General features: G+C 40.1%; 1 protein-coding gene across 2 annotated transcripts in view; it reads left to right on the plus strand.

Moving 5' to 3' along the window:
* SLC44A1 (solute carrier family 44 member 1) overlaps positions 1 to 17,830 on the plus strand; it is an 86,364-nt gene that overhangs the window by 37,270 nt on the left and 31,264 nt on the right. For both annotated transcript variants that reach the window (XM_063129150.1, XM_063129149.1), the window contains exons 5-6: positions 8,219 to 8,312; positions 16,103 to 16,272. In XM_063129150.1, coding sequence (XP_062985220.1) covers positions 8,219 to 8,312; positions 16,103 to 16,272 — 264 coding nt within the window. The remainder of the gene's footprint in view (positions 1 to 8,218; positions 8,313 to 16,102; positions 16,273 to 17,830) is intronic.

Raw genomic sequence — 17,830 nt, forward strand, 5'->3', positions numbered from 1 at the left:
TGGAAACATTTGGAAACTCTGCCTCTATCAATGACCTGGTTCGCATGTCATGACCAGCTATGGGTTAAGCAATCCTTAGTTAGTTGGGGCCATGTAGGAGTGGGCTGCTTCATAGGATCATAGAATACTAGAGTTGGAAGGGGCCTATAAGGCCATTGAGTAAATGCAGGAATCCACCTTAAAGCATGCATGACAGCTGGCTGTCCAGCTGCCTCTTGAAGGCCTCTAGTGTGGGAGAGCCCACCACCTCCCTAGGTAATTGGTCCCATTGTTGTACTGTACATCAAGCTTTTCCCGATGTCCAGTTGGAATCTGGCTTCCTGTAACTTGAGCCCATTATTCCGTGTCCTGCACTCTGGGATGACCGAGAAGAGATCCCGGCCCTCCTCTGTGTGACAACTTTTCAAGTACAGGAGTGCAATCATGTCTCCCCTCAGTCTTCTTTTCTCCAGGCTAAACATGCCCAGTTCTTTCAGTCTCTCCTCATAGGGTTTTGTTTCCAGACTCCTGATCATCCTCGTTGCCCTCCTCTGACACCCCTCCAGCTTGTCTGCATCCTTCTTGAAGTGTGGTGCCCAGAAATGGAGGCAGTACTCAAGAAGAGACCAGTGCCAAATAGAGGGGAACCAGTTCCTTTCGTGATTTGAAAGCTATACTTCTAATGCACCCAAAATAGCAGTTGCTTTTTTTGCAGTCACATCTCACTGTTGGCTCATATTCAGCTTGTGAACCAGAACGATTCCAAGATCCTTCTCATTTGTAATATTTCTGAGCCAAGTATCCCCATCTTGTAACTGTGCATTTGGTTTCTTTTTCTTAGGTGTAGAACTTGACATTTATCCCTATTAAATTTCATCCTGTTGTTTTCAGCCCAGCACTCCAGCCAATCAAGATCACTTTGAAGTTTGTTTCTGTCTTCCAGGGTATTAGCTATCCCACCCAATTTTGTGTCATCTGCAAATTTGATAAGCGTTCCCTGCACCTCCTTGTCCAGATCATTAATAAAAATATTGAAGAGCACTGGGCCCAGGACTGTTTGTTTCCCCCTCAACAAACCAGAGTTCTGGATTAGTACATCATAATAATCAAGCCAAGAACAGGGCATTTCTGGGTTGATTACAAAAGCTGAGATGAAGCAAAAGCAGCAAGCAAGCAGGAGACAACTCACTCCCAACAACCCATGAGTTAATCAATCTATGAGTTGTCATTAGATGTGATATTGGCCTATATCTCTCTGTTTGTTTTTTATTAGGGATAATTTAAATTGATGTTTTTGTTCTTATTTATGTCAAAGAAGTAGCTAGCTATTGTACATGTGAGATATTAAATCCATACCATTGCTGAACCCAAATCCCATTTGGAGAAAATATTTTTCTTCAGTTTTAATATTTCTCTGTGCATTGAATTGGCATACGAAAGCAAGTGTTGCTCTGGTATGTGGCCCTTGTCACACAGGGGTGCAGAACAGCTTTCAGCCAAGGGCCAAATTCATTTTCAGCCAGTCTCTTGAGGGTGGGGCCAAAGGAAAAGGGACAGGACCAAAATGCCAGCATGTTTTAGCTTTAGGCTCCTTCTGCTAGTAACTAAGCCTTAGGAGAGGCATTTTAGCCTTTTAGAACAGGGGGAAAACGCTGCATAAAAGCCAGGAAAGAACGAAATCAGTGGCATGCAACCATACTTGTTAGAAATGTAGGCTGTTGGCCCCTTTATGTAAATACAAAAGATTACATGTAATTTATATAATTTAGCATGCTATATTTTTAAATGTATGATATAATAAGAGTTGCTAAAAAAAACCCAACTCTCTAATAGTAAAGTTCGATAGTGTAAATTAGTCTCTTTCTCATTTAAAATCTTTTCAGTTCTTTTTCCTCTGAAGTTTGATTCTACTGTGCCAACCCTCTCAGGATTTTAAATTAGCATGAACATTTTAATCCTAAACCAAGGCCTTGGATTTTATCAGAAAAGACGCTCTAATCTCTCTTCACTTTGTGTGACCTTGCAGGGCAGCTGCTTGTGCTTGAAGTAAGCATATTAGAAAATAGATGCGAATGCTGGCCATGCGGACAAGCCAATAGTGGGATTGAAACTGTAGATAATGTAATTTCCTTGAAAGACTGTGGATGGATAATATTGTGAAGTGAAAGTTCTTAGTCAATTTTCATAATTAAGATAATTTGGAATCTGATTTGTTTATTCGGAAACATTTTGCTTGTCTTCTCAAAAGTCATAGTTTGGGTGCTGTAATCAAACTTTTAAGTCTTTCTGCTTCATATAAAAGTATGATGAATACTGGGTGAATTCACATATTATGGCTTTATGCTATGGGAGGGAGCCTGCCTCTTCTCCCCTTGCATACCCTGATTTCATCCCTAACTTCAAATCTAGCAGGAAGCCATAGTTGCTGCAACATTCAAAGTAGGCAGACAGTGTTTTGTGCAAAACATTGTTTGCCCACAAACTAGGACTGCAAATCATGGTTTTAACTGGATTTGTCCTGGTACCGCTCCCCCCTCTTATGTTCTTATGAAAAGCGCCTTGGTAAGGTTAGTATCAGTCTTCAGGCACTCATATCCTCAGTGTTCTCTCTAGTTGTGACAAACAGTGACATGTGATTAGTTAATGATCATATGAAAACTGCTGAAATATCCTTATACCACCTGCCAGTATTCCAAAGAGGGATGCTGCTCATTAACCAGAACCTTCTAAAAAATATTTATCTGTGTTTGTACCGTGGGAGTCCTCCCAAGTTATTCCAAAAATAAGTTTGGGATTGAATAAAAGACTTAATCCTGGTAATTGCTGAGTCTGCATCTGCTGTTGTCAGTGTCAATAGAACTGCTATGTCGTTAGTGTCCTGGATAAATCAGGCCACCTATACACTCTACGCAAGAAATAAAAATCTAATTATAGGAATATTTGTGAATGTAATGCCCGTGTCTGGAGCACCTTGTTCAAAATTCTGAAGCCCTGGCCATATTGAAAGAGCAAAATATGTGACACAGAGCTGCGTTGACCAAGCAGATAGACCAGAACGCAATTAATAGCAGGAAACATTGGGTTTAATCATTGCACACTGTTACACAAATTCATACCTGCTACTGTTTGCTGGCATTTGATAACGAGCATGTGAAACAAGTTATACATTAGCCCTGAGTAATTACGAAGTCTAGATGTGATAACGCTGGCTAGGATATCTGTAAGTGTGGAAGAGATGTCAGCTAAGCAGCTGGATATTCAGAAAGATAGGAGTGGAAGCATAAAATATTATTCATAAAAACATTTCCAAGTAACAAAAGTATGCCTTCTGATTCTGTGGGTAACCTCATATGTGTAAAATGTGTGTTTGACATAGGAAGGAAGGAAATATGGTTTCTCAAAACATAGTTTGCCAGCAAATCAGGATTTAAACCAGGGCAAAACTAATTTGCAATCCTGGGTACGGGCAAATTGTGGTTTGCTGAAAAGTAAGTCAGAAATCACAATGCACAAGGGAAGGAGAGAACGGGAGGGGAAGGTTGGTAGTCCAAGGGTCATGCATGTGATGACAAACTTTTATGATGGATCCATTTAATTACAGCTGAAAACCAGGATTTATTCAATACTGTGACGAGGCTAACAACAACAACAAAAAATTGGGCAGTGTCTCATCCTCCAGCCCAGAAGTAGAGCTAATAATTTAAGGCATAATTTCTTGCCTTATTAACAATTGTGGTGAAAAGGGATTTGTCCACTCATTGATATTATAATGTAAAAATCCCTAGTTACTTGGCTGCTAACTCTTAGCAGTTCAAAATATTTCCCCTTGTCATGACATACATGATTGCCATATTAAATTGCACTGGTTTGACACTCTTAAAGTTATCGAATTTAAATGTTATGACATCAGCAGTTTTACCCACCAACTGAGATTTTGAAATGAAAAAAAGTAGAATCTTTGGCTTTTGGATTTAGCTGCAGAGAGGCCTTTAAGATTTCCCTGTGTACTATCAGAGTTCAATGCTTTAAGAACGCAGCGGGAGTTGTGAGTATCAGGGTGCTTCCATACAGGGGGATCCTAAGTGTACCAATCAAAAGGCATTCTGCCTTTTCTTCCTCATTGCTTTTTTGTTGTTGTACGAAGAAAGATGGTAGAAGAAGAAGTGGGAAAGCATGTAAGGAGATTATGACATCTGGACCCCGTAAAATTCTGTGTTTGTGTCAGGGCAATTGCAGGGGGAAAAAGGCTTGTCTGGAAGCAACTTCAGTCTGAAATAAGATGCCTGTATATCCTATGCCTTTGGTTTCATCTACCGTATTAAATTTATAGAAGGAGCTTTAGAGTTGTTCCAATGCAACATATGCCAAGGCTGTGTAAAAAAAGTAAGAAGTATTTGTATGTAGAAAAATTATTACAGTGCCTTCTGCATAAAAGGAGTGACTTAAATGTATGTTAGATTCAATATGGCATTATATAGGCATGTGTGCGTAAAGGGGAACAGCAATTCCATTTTTATCAAAGCTAAATTGTGAGTTTCAAAGCTGAGAAATTGTAATTGCATATGAGATTTTCGTTATTATCAGTCCAATTCCATGCATGTTTGTTTTGAAGCAAGTCCCACTGATTGCAGCAGTGTTTACTCATAAGTAAGTGTGAATGGCATTGCAGCCCAGGACTGGTAGTCAAAGGTGCTAAGGAAAAATGGCATCTTATAACCTCTGGATTTCTGCCAGATGGCTTGTAGCCCAAAGTTGTTGTTTCAACAGAAATGCAATTTTGAGAAGCTGTAATGGATACATAAGATGTTTTGGTTTGATATTTCACGGTTCAGTTGGATTGCGTGTGGGGTCCTTGGCGTAATAGCCTAGAATTGTCTGTATCTGTCAGTATTGTCATGTACATTTATAGAGACAATAGAAGAAGACTTGCAGGGAGGGAAAGAAATCTGAAACAATGTGTTTTGTGCTCTGCTGCTGGGAATGTGAATCCTTCATGGATTGTATTTACATCAATGACTGTCTATCAAAAAGTGAGCAAAAATGCTTTTGAGCACTTTTTAGATCAAGTAGAAATGTATGGAGGGATTGTCAGGGAAGACAAGCAATAGGACTCTTGTCTTATATTGAGATGTTCACTTTAGAAATGCCTTTTGAGAGCTTAAATGACCATAAGCCAATATTTCCCAATTTGGGAGGATGGGCATTATATTTTAAAACATCTTGATGGTGCCAGGTTGGGGAAGGTTGCCATAAGGCTTGCAAAGATTTGCCCACCATCTCCTAGTCATTTTTGATCCTCTCCTGTTGTGTCCCCCTCCCCCCCCCCCGATTCTCTGTTTCTCAATAAAGAGGTTTTATGTTCCATGGCTAATCAAAAAGGATTTCTTTGCAGTATTCTAGTTAAAGCTTTCGACTGCTGTTGTTTATTTATTTTCTCTTTCTGCTGTGTTTTAAAGCCCTGCATTGTGAAATTTTTGAGTCAAGGGTCAGCTAGCTGTTTAAGGTACCAACTGTAACAATGGTTTCTTTCACTGAAATGGGAGGACTCGGTTATGATCATGTATAAATAACTATTTTTTTCAGATTATACTTAAATATGATCTTGTGGTTAATGCCAACAAAGCTTCACAATGGAAGAATTATGGAAAAGAGTGGCATTTAGTGACTTCCCTCTGTTATGTATCAATTTATTCTAGCTCGATAGCTTTCATACCATGTTTCTAGGAACCTTGGGGCTTCTTAGGAGTTTATCAAGGTTCTTCAGGAGAAGATCAGTACTGGCAAACACATCAAGCTTCTCTTGAAATGCAGAATTCTTTGGAAAATGGTGTTATAGGTTGTGTTCTTGGTTCATGTAACCCTAGCAAGTATGGCACAGTACAGACTTGATAACACATCCCATTATATTCATATTGCATGCAAGTTTCTATGTCAGACATGCAGACAAATACATGTAGAAAGGATTCCCAGAGATGGGAAGTTTGAAACCCACTATTCTTAGTGGTTGGAAAGTTCAAAGTGTTTGTGGGGACCATTGAAAGGTTTCAAAGCCTCTGTAGGGACCATTGAAAATGTTCATTTGAAACATAGACGTTGGGAAAACAGAGAGGGACAATAAGCTCTAAACATGCAATGAAACTGTTTCATCCTAGTTTCTTCTCCAGAGGTCTCAGAGCTGAGTAAAGCCTTTTCAGTGGCTTCCTTACAACCAGAAATTGCATCCAGATGGGTATAGTCGGCATTGAGACTCTAAAGGTGACAAAAGGGAGAGCAGTTAAGATGTACAGTGTTAATAAAAGATCTGTTGTGCTGCGAGGTCTATGGCGTGAAAGTTAAATGTTCTTCTCACACTAATGCTTATAACACACTGATACAAGTTTAAAGCTGGGGGATTAAATTACTTGTTTTAGTTCACAGTGGGTGGTATTATTTAGGAGAACAGCACCAGTTTATTTCTCCAAGCTAGGGGGCTTAAACACAGCCGGTAGAATGGAAGGTGACATCATTATGGAATTATGGAATCCGTTGATCTGTTATGTTAGATCCTCTTTCTGTTCTTCATAGAGATGGGGTAGTTTTTGCTGGATTGGGCAGTATATCACTTTCTTCTTTAGGAGAACAAAGCTTGGATGAAAGGCTTTATAGGTGTCAAGGGAGGAAGGGGGTTGCCCTAGCTCCCAGCAGTGTAGCCAGGGACCTGTCAGGCCTGACAGGACGCTCCTAGGGCTTGTGAAATGAACTCAAGCTGGCACTCTTTAAAGCCGTAGGCCTGCAGCTTTAAACAGTAGCAATAACCAAGCAGAAGATTCTGGACTTAGCACTAAGGCTTACTTGGAAGGAAGCACACAGAATCCTTGAGGAAGGTGATAAGTTTATTTACAAAGGGAAAAGGAATAAAAGGCATACGTGAACCAGAGTGTATTTGAAAACAATGCTTCAAGGTGAAAAAACAACAAAGCTTACCTAAACCTGCCTACACACATACACACATCTGAGCACAGGTCCTCGAATAGGTCAGGACCAAACAGACAAAAAGTGGAGTTCAAAGCAAAGGCAAAAAAAGGCAGTTGTAGCCCTACCTTTGCTCCCACCCCTGGTAACTCCAAGGAGACCTCCATTAGTCTGGCTAAGATGGTTTTCTCAGGTCCCAAAGGCGGGGGGAAGAGTTTCCACAGAAACGCAGCTGAGATCACTCAGTTCAATGCACTGGGTCTTGGTCCGGCCTTGAGGCCACTCTTGATAACTCTCATGCAGGTGGTGCTTAACTATGTGCTGCTTTAGTCTGACAAAATGGAAACCCACAGGCTGCTGGAACAAGAAAGAAAATGGAGTTTTTCACAATAGGCGTCTTTGAGAAACTGACATTTCGTAGATTTATCTGCCCTGTCAGTAAATATGTAAGAAGTTAGATATATGTTGTAAGGAGTTCTGTGATTTCTGAAGCACACTTGTTAATCACATGAAACTGGAAGAAGGCACTCTCTTCCAACCCACTCACTGGTCTAAATGAGGTCCCCTGTACACATTGCAATCACTTCGCGGCAGTTGCTTGTTACAGGCTTTGTAAGATGGCTGATCTATATTGGTGGCCATGATGTGTGTGGTGGATTGTCCCTATTATGTGAAGAGCTTGTATGCCACCAGATTGGTGCATGTGTTAAACCACCTAGTACATTATGGAAGGCTGCTGCAAGGCGTTGCCTCCATGCAGAGGCTCTTTCAAGCAGCTACCAGGTGTTGCTGTTTTTTTGCTAATGAATGAAACTGGCTCCAAGTGTTTCTGAAGACTAAAATGAAATATTTATTTTACGAAAATATAACATTGGACTCAACAGAGTTGTCAGAGAAATTTGTTTGGGGGCTGAAGTGAAACGGATTTTCTCAGGCTGCCTCCCCACCCCGTTCCTGCTTCAGTGCTTGACTTGATATGCAGCGAGTTGGGCCAGTTCGTAGATTTTCCAGGAATTTTGCGCGGGGGGGATTTGCACAAATTGCAGAACCTTCTCAAACAAACAAAAAATGCGCAAAATGTTACTGGAGTTCAGATGGGAGGGGGGATGTGGCTCAGTTCCTAAATGCAAACCAAGTCAGGTACACTGCAGAATTTCCCAGCAATAGTTGTGCTTGGTTTTGGTTTCACTGAGAGGACTGTGATGGCCGGAGTTCATGCTTTTAATATCAGGGGGTATAATTCCTCATCAAGTAATGTCCTTCATTTTGTTTTTTGTTCTTTGAACAGGGTCTTCTTTATGTAGTTATGAACTAAAGCCATCTGAATACACTACAGATCCAAGGGCTGATAAGCTTTGCCCCAAGCTCCCAGTTCCAGAGAGGTAAACAAATTTGTCTTACTCTTGTGTTAAAACCATTTTTTCTATATGAATATGAGGTTAAATGACCAAGGGCGCAATCTTATGCATATTTAGGCAGGAAAAAATCCTACAATACACAGCATGTTCCAATCAGCATAACTGGCTGGGGTATGCTGGGAGTTGTAGGATTTATTTCTGTTTAAGCATGCATGGGATTGGGCCCTTAATAACCATTCAGGCAATTCAGTGTGGCACCTTAGAGTATTTTTTTATTGGAGCTACCTCTAACTAATACACTTCCTTAAATGCTCCTATTCCACATTGCATACCCTTTATAAGTAAACAGGCCGCTTAAACATGTATTATGTTGATTTTGTTGGTATCACTTATCCTGGAACTTAAAGAAGTTTGGTGCTGTTAGATTTCAATGCTACAAAGGAGCTTGGGGTTGTGTTTGTTGCATGTGCATGCTAAGTATTTTTGTCGGCTGTGATATTTTTTCTTGTATTTCATTCAGTGACACCTGATTGATTGGTTTTGTCTGTGCCCTAACATCTTGTTCTGAATTTTCCCAATATAGAATATGAAAACATAGAATCACAATTACCCGGAGATGTCCCCTTTATAGTTCAATGTAATTTAGAAACAATTAACACGTTAAACTGCTTGGCTGTGATATTTTCTCATAAATAAATGAGATGGTGCATTGGTTTATTGAGTTTGCCTGAACACCATATAGTTTCAAAACTGAAGCATCACTCCATAAAAAATTAACTGGTTATTCAGTCCAAATGTTAAAACAGTTAATATCTGATTATATCTTTATTTCTAATCCCAAAGTCTGTAAAAGCTTTGGACTACTTAAATTTATGATCACTTCATTTTTATTCAAGGTTCTTCCCCTCATTAGTGCAGAAATGTGCTACAGGTCAAGTAGACAGAGCTTTTACATTTCATGAGACCTGAAAACTACATTCATTGTAATTTTAATTCACACACTTCAGTTTCATTTTGCCTTCCTGTATACATATTGTTAAGCTGGCCTCAGCATTAAAGTAGCATCATCTGATGAAACATCCATAGCATTTACCCAAAAATTCCCCACCCACCCAATGACCAGTTTTTAGCACTTTATGTTTGGATTAAATGCACAAATCAATAGGAGCAGAGGTACCACACTTTACTCTTGAAGTCACCTTATATTGGGCCAGTTTGTACTGGGATTCCAACTTGCATACTGTTAAATTTGCCAAATTCACCATGAACAGGAAGTTATGCAAATTCAACAGTTTGTACTAATGTTTGTTTGATCTAATCACTTTTGATTAAACAAACTCATTAATAAAAATGGTAACAGGTTGCATTATATTTTTAGGGCTGTGCACCGCTTCTGTTCAGGATTCGGATCCCGAACCAAAGCGGGCTACTTCAGTCCGAATCTGGATCAGTACTAGATAGGCATGAAGTGAGTTGGATTGGGTCCAAAGTGCCTCAGAGCACTTCAGCTTAATCCAGAGCGATGGCAGCCCATTGCCAGCTGAGCCGCACCACACAAGCAGCTGGGATTTACCTAATCTGTCTGCTTGCATCTGGCAGCCGGCAGTCCTCCCTGAAAACTGCCATCTTTATTGAAGATGGGAGCTGTCTTTTGTCATAAATCTAAAGTTGGAAACTATGTCATCTGTAAAGGGCCACTTCCGGAAAGTCCCAGCTGCTCATGCAGATCAGCAGGCATGGGTCAGGGAGTTGCCGGATTCAGGGGGAGCGGGTACTATGGACATCCGGTCTGCCTCATGCTGAATCAGCCTCCGAAGCAGGTGCGGTGGTGCACAGCCCTAATATTTTTCTTTAATGATTTCTTAATAGTGTCATATTAGAGGAGAAGAGATGTACAAAAAACTTGTGGAAAATTGATAGCAACTGCAGCTACAAGACATTAAGCTCTGAACAGTGAAAGACACTTGTCCTCTCAACTAGGACTTCGATCTCCTCAAATGCTGGGAGCTTTTAGCAGAAACTAACTTTTCAGCTCACCACTGCTGAACTGAGGGATAGAAACAGGGAAGGTGGGCTTTCATTTAAGTTGTAAGAAAGGAAAGAGTGAATATTATATTTGAAGCCGAAGTATGCAATCTGGAGTATGGAGTGTTTATGAAGTCCCTCAATGTCTAAATGAACTTAAGTTTGGACTTTTGAGGGCAAAGATGGAATTTGATACTGTTGCAAAAATTCCCACAAGTTAGAATTCTGCTCTCCTTTCTGAGATTTCTTTTGACATCTTTCGGTAGCTTTGGGCGAACGTACCCCCAAAAGAAACAGTCATTTGCTCATCAAAGTACAAATTCTTCTGTAATTTGGCCCAATGTGGGGCAAAAAAAATCTCAATTATCCCAAGATCTCGTTGTGTATATGTGAATTGTTATGCATTAGCTTCAACAGAATGCCTCTTGGGAACTGTAATATCACACCATGACCTTGGTTTGGAGCTGGTGTGAGCAGTTGTGGTGTGGCACAAGCGGTGCAAGTAGGAGCTGTGGAAGTTGCGCTTCCATCCGCTGAAGGCCAGATCTTCTTCTCCTCTCTCCCCCCCCCCCCCCCACTAGCTGCTCCGGGCTGAATCACTCCATCCTGGGCTCCTCCAAGAAAAATATTCTAGAGAGAAATGGCCTCAGTTGACTAGCTAGATACAGAAAGGAAACTAACCCATGAGTAAGAAAAAAGGAAATAAATGTTGAACAAAGGGTGGATATTAACCTTTGTGGCTGTTTCTTTGGATTTCAAATTCAAAGTTTTACACTACTTTGATTTTGAAAACAGGAACTAAAGGATTAAGTGACATTGTTCAGCGAGCACGAGCATTGCAAATGCGACATTTCCATTTCCCTCAGAAAGTAATGGGTTAAACCAACCAACATCAAGACAACTGCAAGAATGGAGGAGTTTATATGCTTTGGTCATGCAGACTTGCGCAGGCGCTTGTAATCAAGTACTAACACTTGGTACACAATACGAGCATTAAGAACGTAAGAGATTCTACCAGCAAACCTCCTAATTTTGAGTTTTGGTAGCATTCACAGTCTTAGCTCATGTAACTTCTGTGTATTCACTATTAGTGGGAGAAACATACATGCTGGATCTTAACAATTCTGTTAAATCATGCACATCAGTGAAGCTCTTCTGCTCCAACATTTCTGTCAGATAAACGTTTTTTCACAGCCCCTTTTGATGGAAGAGTCTGCTGAAAGGTGAAATGGTCACAGGGGAAGAATTTCTTTCATTTCTTAGGCATCTTTCTATTTTGCAAGCACAGGAGATAGATTTTTAAATGTTCTTGTTTTGATGCCAATTTTATATGGAGCTTCTGATTTTTTAAAGAGCCTTTTTAGAGCTTTAAAATAAAGATCTGACCGTGTGTATGTGTGTGTATGATACCATTCTATTTTTCTTTCATTCAAACATGCGTACACTCACCCCCCACACACCTACCCAATAACTAGATATCTCTATGTGACTTGGTTTGCATGTAACATCAGTTCATAAGTTAACAACCCAGGGCTGCATGGGATAAGTGAGTAAGCATGCTACTTCCTAACTGCTTGCCATTTCCACTTTGCTAAATGACCCAGGAAAACCCCTAACAACCTAGGAATTGGGTGTTCCTGTTTGAATCCATGGCTTGTTGTTGGGTTAAAACTCTGGGTTGTTTGAGTTGTTGAGGGTTAGAGTGCCAGGTTCCTGGGTTGTTTACCAAAGCAGACGCAGCAGGTGTGCGTGAGGCAGTGCGCTCACTTACACTCAAACCCAATAGCCCATGGTTTAAAAACCCATGGGTTGTTGTTACTTGTGAACCATGTCAATATTTTGTCATTTGCTTTAGAATCACCCACTCCCATATTAAGTTACGATCATCATTAAACAAAGGATTATACTTGAGAGGAATTGCAATTCCATGAAGACATGCAATATCCCTGGATATAATCAACAGCCATTAATAAAAGAACAGAGTGTCACTTTGAATAGATATTAACTTGCTTCTTATTAAAGAAGGGGCAGTGCATCTCACACCTGCCTGAATCAGAACTACTGAAATAGAAATTAGACTCATGTGCTTGATTCTCAAGAGCCCCATTTATTCCAAGACATCATGTAGTAACCACTGACCTCATTTTTTATTCATTATAGCAAAGTTAGATTTTGTCTCCTACACATAAAACCAGGTAATTTTGGATGTGCTAGATAATCACTCTCTTCAGCAAAAGGGAGTTCAGTGCAATAATAACTAAATAAACTAAAATGGCCGGGTGGTGGGGGGAGGGAGGTTGAGAACAAAATGGGGGTGAGAACCAAGCAAGTTCTTTTTCTAGGCTATGTTGCATCGTCAGGAAGGGAATTATCTCTCCCCGAAACTGTAAAAACAAGTTCATTGATCCCAAGGTGTCTTTAGACTTGTCTTATCTCAGACGGCAGCCAAGCTCCCACAATGCTCATAATGGTGACCCGTGGCTTAAACAACGACCCGTTGCTTAATCCAGAGTTCATAACTGAACAACAAAGCATGGGTTCTCTTTCTGGGTTATTTGTTAATGCAGGTGGGTTTGCACAACATTACAATCCAGAATTCAACAACCTATACCAGGGCACAGGCCAATGACACAAATTTCCATATAGCACATGTTTTAAAAAATATGTGGTGTGTGGCATATAAATTTAGAATTACTAGACTTTATTAACGTTATAGCAATGTTAGCAAAAATAACTGTGAAATGAAAAGTGCCTCTAAGGATATGCAGAGTGCTTGTCTCAGCACTGGGCAATTACAACCTCCCCTTTCCCACACATAATAGTGATGGAATGAATCCCACATAGATCAAAGACTGAGCAGTCCTGTTCTAGAAATTAAACACTGACCATACCTGTTGCAAGAAAATGATAACCGGATCACATACATTCTGTTCCCCTCCACACAACAATCCCTCCTCATTTTTCTGTCCTTCAGCCACTTTTCAGAAAAAAAATGTTTTGTTTTTTTGCAATTCTCCTTTACATCCTACTTGTTATGGGGAGGAGAAGTCATTGTCTTCTCCTCCCCATAAGTTAAGTTGTTCCAAGACTTTGGCAGGATTCAACCAAGGAGTCTGTTTTAAATAACAAAACATCTATAGGATTAATCTGAAAGGTAACCAAGTAAGAGGAATGGAATGGTATGGGCAGTTTATTAAGCCTGCAGCACCATGCTCACAACTCAGGACTTATTTCTGAGTATGCAGAAATTTCCTCTGAATATGTGGAGGATCAGCCTATAAACAATGCCACAAAAGTACCTTGGGGTGAAATACTATGTACACCTTCCTGGGAGTAAGTCCATTGAACATAATGGGACTTAATTCTGAGTAGATGTTATTAGGATTGTGTGTGAGCAATATTTATCTCCCCCCCTCTCCAAAAAACCCCTAAACCGTTCCATGAAGTCGAATACAGTTCGTACCCACCACCCTCCCCTCTTGAGAATGCCCCGAGTCTTTCTCTAGATGGAATAAAGATGAGGAAGAAAGGCCAGGATAGAGGAAAAGAAGAACGGTAGTTAGAAATGCAGCAGGGAAAGAGATAATTCCCCAGGCCAAGTGTCTCCTTTCAGAGGAGTGGCACTTGAGAGAAATTTTGGAGGTGAGTGGAGAGTGTGGGGGGATTGTACATACATTAATTGATTCTATGAAGTGAGGCGGCTGAGGGCTTTGTCTTGCTTTTTTTAAAATTGTAAAACCTATTTTGAAAGACCATTATATGCTGGTAGTGCCATGAAGCACTCTGCGCACAATACTCCCCTCCACTTCCTGGATCATCACATAGTCCTAACCCTTCTTTTTGGTATAATTTGCTGCCTGCAGCTATCTGGGATAAACTAAAGTTGGATTGAGAGTGGGGGGAGTTCTGAAGAGACTAATTTGTTGTGCTGAAGCCACAGAGCTTCTGCAGAAGTCAAACGTTCCAGTTTGGGACAGTCAGTTTAGATGTTGTATGAAATACCAGGAATTCATAGGGACATCTTCCTACCCTTACCCATCCCTCTTCAAACTTTCATTGCAAGCAAGCTCCCAGAAATGGGCATGTAAGAGTAGAAAGGTAGAGAGAGAAAAAACAATGGGACTGGGTGGGGAGGTGGGCGGTAGGTGGAAGGTGGCTGTGTCTCTTATAATTTAAAAAGCTCCTGCCTTCATTCTGTACCCTTATTGGTCTGTTAAGGTTGTTAGACCTCAGGCCTCCTAGTCACTAGAAAGCTACTGAGCTCCAAGACAAGAGGCAAGCTTGCATTAAGGCAGATGATGTCCTTTGGGCAGCCCAAAAGATCTAGGGCACAACACAAGAAAAAAAGATCCAGGGCATGTTCCGAGGTGTGTCTTTTTAAAACATCACCCATGATCTATACTCTGCTTGTCCTAGCTCTGCCGAATCAGACAAGTAAGACAGCAAGCAATGATTCAGAAGAACCTAGAGGTTAAATAAAACTCCATTTGGATATAAAAGAGTAGTTCTGTTCATTGACTCCAATTAAAAAGGCAGTGTCTTGTGAATAAAAATGCAAAAGGTTTTCTGTGTGCAAGAGAGAATTAAAAATAGACCGGCTTTGACAGCAGCAATGCAGCTGTCTATTGAACAAGAATTGGGGGTGGGTGGGGGGAATAAAACGGCAGGAAGTTGCAGTTAAATTAGTTGGCTATAATTTCAAATAGTATGTTGATGATCTGCGTTTGAGGTACTCCCAGAAATATTTAAGGTAGAGAGCCTTATATAGCATTGTGAAAGCAATGCATTGAGACTCCAGTAGACAATTGGACAGTGGAACAGATACAATAATGTTTACAACTGGCACCAAATTTTGCATCCAGCTGTAGTATGTCAGAATAGGGACGTGTACCATTAAAATAGAATATTTGTCATGCTTATTGGTGAGAAGTTATGTGTGTAATATCCACAGAAACACAGACTGTTTTTGGCATTTGAGCACATTTGTTTGTTGGCACTTTTTTTGCTACCAAAATTATCTACTTTTGGTGAAAGGACTTCTGGTGCCAACATGCAGTAGGCTTTGATTCTATGGCCGGAATCTAAAGAGCTGTACAGAGTGTCTTACACACACAACACAACCTTTTAGGGCTCCCTTCCCAGCTCCTCACCATGTTCCTCTCCACTCCCCCATCTGCTCATGAATATTGGGAGACCCTAGAACATCATCCAGTATTGCATGAGGGGCTGTAGCTGGAAGGGCCATAGCAACCCCATTGTACTGCATGCAAAGTGACTGTTTGGATCCTGGTATATACATGCAACACCCACCCACCCCAACACCCTTATGCCGTGCTGCAGTCTCTTAAGGTGAGCAGCCAGTTACATCTGTGAGTTATGGAAAAGTCTATGCAAGAGGCTTGCCACAGTCTGAATATTTCCTGGAAATGCTTAAAAAACCTCTTTATTATACATAATTATATCTAACTCTTAACATATTGAACTAGTTGAGGTTTGTTCTTTAATTTTGGGGTGGTGGGTTTTATTTTGAGTTGATGGGATGGGGGGAAACATCAGAATGTACACTCCACCCTCTTCTGGAGGTATCTTGGATGTTAAGAATTACTTCATGACCCATTACAGTCATCCTCATTTATAGCAGCACCTTTATGTGAATCTCGCAACTCCTGGTTAGAGTATTGATGAGGGTGGAGTGTACTGCATCAATTCACCTTCCATTTGTGTGTTGATGTGGCATTTATATTACATAGGAGTAATTTTTTTTCTGATTTTTTTTCTTGTATCACCAGTGCACCTATTCCATTCTTCCATCGCTGTGCTCCTGTGAACATTTCCTGCTATGCCAAGTTTGCAGAGGCCCTGATCACCTTTGTCAGTGACAGTAGTGTCTTGCACAGGCTGATTAGTGGAGTAATGACCTGCAGAGAGATTATATTGGGACTTTGCTTGTTATCACTAGGTAATTGTTTTTCTCGTTCTTAGCTATTTTTATAGTACTGCAATAGGAGAATGTGAACATCTTCTGTCCCTACAATATGAAAATAACGCATGTTCAGTATTAACGAATATAGGAGACTATTCCAAAATATATTTCCTATCTAGCAGTTGAATTAAATGTTCTTTAAACATGTATGTGCATTGACTTTCCTTATGTTTAACTAATGTGGGAATTTTGACTCAGTTTAGTGTCATTGCCACTGAACCCTCTGCCTCCCTCTAAAAGCTTAAGCAGTAGTATCTTCAGGGACTTGAGTTAACCGTAGGACTGTTAAACCAATTTAAAAACCATTGATCATCTGTTCTTGCCTGGTGAAAACTGGATATCTGGGGGCCCGCTAGTTGAACTAAACAGGCCTGGTGCCATATGTTCCTTCAGTGGAGACCACCTGGGAATTACATGTAAACTGTACTGAGATCTTTGGAGAAATAACAAGAAATGTTGCTATATTGATTGATTTATTGTTTATAAATATCAAAAAATAGATCAATAAGAAGATGAAGCACATACATTTAAATAAATTTAAGCATTATCAGAGCTGTAATAGAGAGGCGCTGTTGTCATTATTATATGAAATGCGGGGAAATTTACGCTTTAATAAACAGACGGAAAGGGCCCAAATTGCCTTAAATATAAATAAGTGTGCCTTAGTCTTTAGTCCTGTCAATTCAAATTTCAAATTTCGTTTGACACTTTAAAATGAGAATGGAGCAAAATGAAGAGGCCATGTTCTATGGACATTTTCACACATCCCAAAATGATTCCTACCCGCTTTTCAGTTAATTTTCAGGGGAAGAGACCAAACGAAATTGCTGCAGTGAAGTAAACTGGGAGCATCAGCCTAGATCACATCAGAATGTGTATTAGGACATGTATTGGAGTGTAAATATTGTCTTTCTCCACTGGATTGCTCTCAAGGGGGTACATGTTTGAAGAAGTTTTGTTTAATGATTTAAAAATGGTGCCCAAACAGCAGGAGATTGAGGCAATAATGTGAAAAATAGCAAAAAGGGTGGCCAGGGGAGGGAGAATTCAGACACTGTTATTTGCACCCATCAATACTTCACTTTTTGCCTCAAATGTTCTAGAGCAATAATTCAGTGCAACTTCAATTAAAATTGGCCTTCCCTGATTGCTCAGCAAATTAGTTGATCTGTCAACTAAATGGATTTAAAATTGCAGCCTTAGTTAAGATTTCTTCATTTTGTGTGAAGAGTTGATTATTAAAGTGAATATGATAGGACAAGATCATAAAGAAGAGCTGGCTCTTCTTGCTCTTATGTTGTTATATATCAAACATGAGAAGCCAAAGCAAACTGATTATTTTAAATAATTTGTAATTAAATGTGTTATTATATGACACATACTTTGGAGTTTTGGCATCAATTAATCCCAGATTTTTTTCAGAATATTCTGCTAGAGCCCACAACTCTTAATGATCAATACCAGCTTTCATTAAAATATACAGTGATCAGATTATAATAGAATAGAAGGTTTTGTTGATTAAAAATGAAAACTA

Source organism: Elgaria multicarinata, chromosome 6 (assembly GCF_023053635.1).
Source record: "Elgaria multicarinata webbii isolate HBS135686 ecotype San Diego chromosome 6, rElgMul1.1.pri, whole genome shotgun sequence".
In the NCBI taxonomy this organism is placed as follows: Eukaryota; Metazoa; Chordata; class Lepidosauria; order Squamata; family Anguidae; genus Elgaria; species Elgaria multicarinata.